Source organism: Penaeus chinensis, chromosome 9 (genome assembly GCF_019202785.1).
Source record: "Penaeus chinensis breed Huanghai No. 1 chromosome 9, ASM1920278v2, whole genome shotgun sequence".
Lineage (NCBI taxonomy): Eukaryota > Metazoa > Arthropoda > Malacostraca > Decapoda > Penaeidae > Penaeus > Penaeus chinensis.
The window spans coordinates 5491849-5496848 of NC_061827.1; the positions used below are offsets into that span (position 1 = coordinate 5491849).

Here is a 5000-nt window from a genome sequence, read left to right on the forward strand (position 1 = left end):
GTAGGACCTTCCAAACTGTTGATGTAGTTGCCATGTTACCGTGATTTTTACGTCTCCCATTTATATGTAGTCTACCGGCTTGAAGCATGTTTAAATTCGTACTGAAATGTTTTTTTTTTTTTATATAGAATGACGTCATAGACATTTGGAGTGGTATATTCTCCCTATGCACTTCTGGCCTCCGCTCTTCTCTCACTGTTTACCTAGAAAATACATTTCTAAACGTGGCTGTTCCATTTTCCTCTCCGGTGCACTCGTCCTGTCTAAGCGTCTGCTCGCCTTCCAGGGAATGTTCGGACCTCAAGCTGAGATGCGGCCGGGTCCTCAGGGCTACCAACCGGACACACTGCACCAGGGCCAGCTTGGCGCTGACCGTGAGTATAACAAGCAGTCCACTAACCTGCCCCCCAACACCTCTTTCCTTTCCAAACGCTCTTCCCAGCCATGCTCGCAAACATTACAGCCTTCCTCCCCAAAGGAACAACACTCAGTGAATTCTAAGAGACCAACAGACCTACACACGAATTCTTCTCTGTCACTATCGAAACTCGAACCTCTTTTCCCTGTCCCAATTACAAGTAATCATTATTCGGATGACCAAAGTTCAGATAAGGTGCGGGTATCTTCGCCGAATAGAGTAGAACCAACTGACGAAGGTACTAAACGCACCGCTGTCGCTGGTGTCGAAAGCTCACTCTCCACGAAAACTGCCGTCGAGAGCTCTAAGAAAGACACGAAAGGTGGCTTCGAGGAGGAGACGCACAAATCCAGAGACGCCGAGGACAAAAACAAAGACGGAGACGGAAAGACCGGTGATAATGATTCCTACGAAGTGAGCGCCGAAGACGTCAAGCGTTACTTAGCGTTCCTGAACAAGCCGCTCGAGTCCCCGAGAGAGATTCTGCCGCAGGACCTCACCGAAGAACCCATCCGGGAGGAGGAGGAGGAGGAGGAGGAGGACAAGACGCTCGGCAGAGGCGGCGAGGGGGCGCAGAAGAGCCGCAATGGCGATCGGACGATGACGCGGGTGGTGGTAAAGAAGGAGGAAGAGGAAGAAGAGATTGAGGACGAAGAAGAGATAGAGGAGGAAGAAGAGGAAGAGGACGAAGACGACCACGAAGACAGCGACGAGGAACCGGAATCACCCAGCCTCCTGACGGCCATGACATTCTATGACCATTCTCCCGGTGAGGTGTACACCATACACGAGGACGAGGACGAGGCCAGCTCCCCAACAGCCCCGGACGGTGTCTCAAGGCCTCGACGGAAAGGTAGGGCACAGTAGCTCTAGAGTGACTTCCTGTTCACAGTTGCTTGACTCGCCACGTACACAAAACATGGATGTGTTAGCTGGTCTCACTACATCCAGGTTGAGTAAAATTTACCTTGATGGGGTTCCATAGTCTTTTTATTTCTGTGTGGATATTGATTTAGTTGTTTGTGGATATTTAGTGAGGATATTTTTTGTGTTCTGTTTTGTTCATAAGAAGCAGTTAAAAAACACACACTTGAGCTTCTGCTTTTAAGATTACTGATAGTCTTATTGTTGCACAATACGTACACACAGTTTCTTGAACCAGACACTATAGATGCTTGTGAGTGTGTGTGTGCGTGTGTGTGTGTGTGTATTTACGTATGTGTATGCATATAATTATGTATGCATGTTCGTGTGCATATATGTGTGATTATAAATGAACATGTCATGAAATAACTTTTGATTCATGATAGGTTTGCGTCGTCATAAAAATAATCCGGTCTTTTGACTTCCCTGTATATTATTTAAAAAAAAAAAAAGAGATCAGAAATTCTAATGAGCGGAATTAATTGTTCATATTAACAAAAAGGTTAGACCAAGCCAGCCAGATGCTGCCGTTTCGCTGCTCATGATGTTACCCCCCCTTCCCCCACCCCCTCCCCCTCAACGTCTCCTGTTCCCTTATCATCATCTCCCCCTTCCTCCCCCCCCCCCTTTCCTGCCCACTTCCGTCTCGTCCCCAGCAATCCCCTCCCCTTCTCCCCTCCCTCCCCCTCCCCGCCCACCCCCCTGTCTCCCTTAACTCTCTCCCTCTCCCCGTCCCTTCCCTCCCTCCTCCCCCCTCCCTATCTAATCTACCTCCCCCTCCCCCACCCCCCAAGAGGGATATAAGCCGGAGGTAATTACGCGAATCTGTAACCTCTCTCCTCATTAACCAGGACAATTAACCGCTAAATGACCTAACCTTACCTGTTCCCCTTTAATTTCGCGTGTAGATATTTTCGCGTGTAAGATCCCGTTTTCTTTTTTTCCGTTTTCTTTTACTCCCAGTTTATTTATAAAAAAAAAAAAAAAAAAATCTTACGGTTGTAATTTCCGTTTCATTGGTGTTCTGTCACCGGGAGAAAAAAATACATGAAGATAAAAAAAAAAAAAAAAAAAAAAAAAACAGTTAAAAAACGAATAAATAAATAAATTTAAAGACGTTTTAGAGAATTTGAAACAATACACATCATGATCAATGACGAATGAATCCTGAGAATAAACATATTGACTTAAACTTTATTTTTATAAGTCAGATACGTTAATTTCTAAGTCTATTTCTAAAACATATTTGCTTCTTCTTACCGGCTGTCTATCTAACATATATTCGCATTCGTGACGAAATAATTTATAATGAGGTATAGACCGCATCTTTATTACTGTATTATTGCAAAGTAATTAGAGATTTGCTTTTAATCAGCCTCGTGTTTAGCCAAACGATGCAATGATTCTTGTAAAACGTCGCCATGAGATACGTAATACTTCTTAATAGAGAATCTTTTCGTTCCATCGAGTCAAGAATTTCTGTTTATTACTAATGCATAATATTCCAATTCACTTTTATATTCGTTTTCCCTCAAAGAAAAAAGAATATATATATTAGAAGAAAAGTACTGGAATAGAGAATTCGTTCACATCCCGCAGAGAGGGCAGAACGTAAACAATTTCGTTCACATCTCGCAAAGAAGGTAAATTTCGGCAAACCGTTACATAAAAAGGTCATACTTTAAAAAAATCTGAACTTGCGGAGAAGATAGAACTTGGAAAAGTCCGTAATTATGCACTATACTTTCGCCTAACCGATCGCGATGATATTAGTATCGATGGATTCCTCTCACCCTCTGGTACACACATTCTTGGCCCCCATAGCAAAGGAGGGCATGAAAGATACCAGCGAAATTGCGGGGTAAACTAACAGTAACATAATAACACTATTCTGCTGAATACGCGGAGCTGCTCACGTGCGACCCCCTCCATGAAGGCTAACGCCCCCCAACCCCTACCCAAGGATTGATCGTACGACCCACATGCAATACATAACCTAGGAATCATGAGGTTCTAGCATGATTGATTCTTCTTTCTGTGCCGTATCAGAGCCTGACGTTGGCGACCATATTCAATTTCATCGTTCACATCTCACAAAGGTGGAAAAGGAGCCAGCTGAGGAGAGCAAGTGTGTCTTGAGAGAGAAAGCTTGAGAGAAAGTTTGTGATAAAGCGATAAAAAAATCGCCAACTTCAGAGGCATACGGGAATTTAGGCCTAGTCTCCGCGATGGGCGTTTGTGTGCCTATGTTGATATGCAAGGAAAGTATACAGTTAGTGAACCATTGAAAAAAATAGATACATGTTTTCGACAGGATATTTGAATGGAGTGAAAACATTACTTAGCAAAACATTTTCCACAAAAGCTTAGTAAATTTGGGTCTCACGCTGACCACGCAAACTGCACACAGCACACTTAGGGTATATTAAGAGAAATGCAAATATATACCATACAATGTAGCCCTCGCCATTTCACGTGGATTCTGACTTAGAAACTTCACAAGGCAAAGTTGAATTATATCATTGCTTCCATAGGCACAGCTGAAAAAAAAAAAAAAAAAAATGTGTTTCCAAGTTTGGCAACAATCACGAATCTTGGCGGACCTATGACATGTTAACCTTTTTTCCTGAAGATCAACACAATAAGGACTGTTAACTTGGTTTAAACATATGAAGAGAAAAAAGGGTTCTTCTATTGCATTTGGACTGGTAATTGTCAGCTGTTTATAGGTGGTGGCGTTATGGTAAGGTAATTTATCTATGCATATACAATATATATGTGTGTGTGTGTGTGTGTGTGTGTGTGTGTGTGTGTGTGTGTGTGTGTGTGTGTGTGTGTGTGTGCGTGTGTGTGTGTGTGTGTGTCTTACATACACATATATATATATATATATACATATCTATGTATATATGTATATATACATTATATATAATATATAATATATATATTATATATATGAATATTTGTATATAAACTATATATATGCACTATATGCGCATAAACATGAATGCTTATAGAGACGAATATATATCTGTCTGTCTGTGTGAGTGCGCATCTGACGTCGAAAGGTGAACCAAGAAACATAAACAGAATCATTCCAGGGCTTAAAACCACAAACAGGACTTATGATTTATCAATTACCTTCATATGTTTTAATGTTCTGCAATGTATAGGCCATTGGTGTGTTTAATGTATAATTCATTATCATTAATCTCTTAACTCCTATGTGAAAGTTTATGTCTAAATATATATATATGTTTTCTTACGTGGAAGTCAGCAACTTGGACAGCAAGTTGTAGAATAAGTTCGATACACTTGAAATGTTTCTTTTATTTTCATAATTTTGTGCACAATTGTTTGCCTAAATATATATACGTATATTATTATTATTATTTTTTTTTTTTAGTTCGAAATTTCAGGTGTGTCAATTTATTCAGTTCTCAGAAGCAGATGGTGCAAAATTTCTTGATCATTTTTTCCAATCTATCGTCTTATCCTTGCTTTGTATCGCTTTCATTGTCACTGTCCCCCTTCGTCTTCAAACAATATGCTAATCTGTATTTTTTTTTATTTTTTTTTTATCTCTCTTTGCATGAAATTTGCCGTTTTTATTTTTAAATATCCCTGTCACGCAACTTCTGACGTCATCTGCTTCTGA

General features: G+C 40.8%; 1 protein-coding gene across 1 annotated transcript in view; it reads left to right on the forward strand.

Moving 5' to 3' along the window:
• Positions 1-5000, forward strand: part of LOC125028633 (AF4/FMR2 family member lilli-like) — a 96677-nt gene that overhangs the window by 44745 nt on the left and 46932 nt on the right. Inside the window, exon 6 of the mRNA XM_047618107.1 lies at positions 287-1271. Within this exon, the coding sequence (XP_047474063.1) occupies positions 287-1271 (985 nt within the window). The remainder of the gene's footprint in view (positions 1-286; positions 1272-5000) is intronic.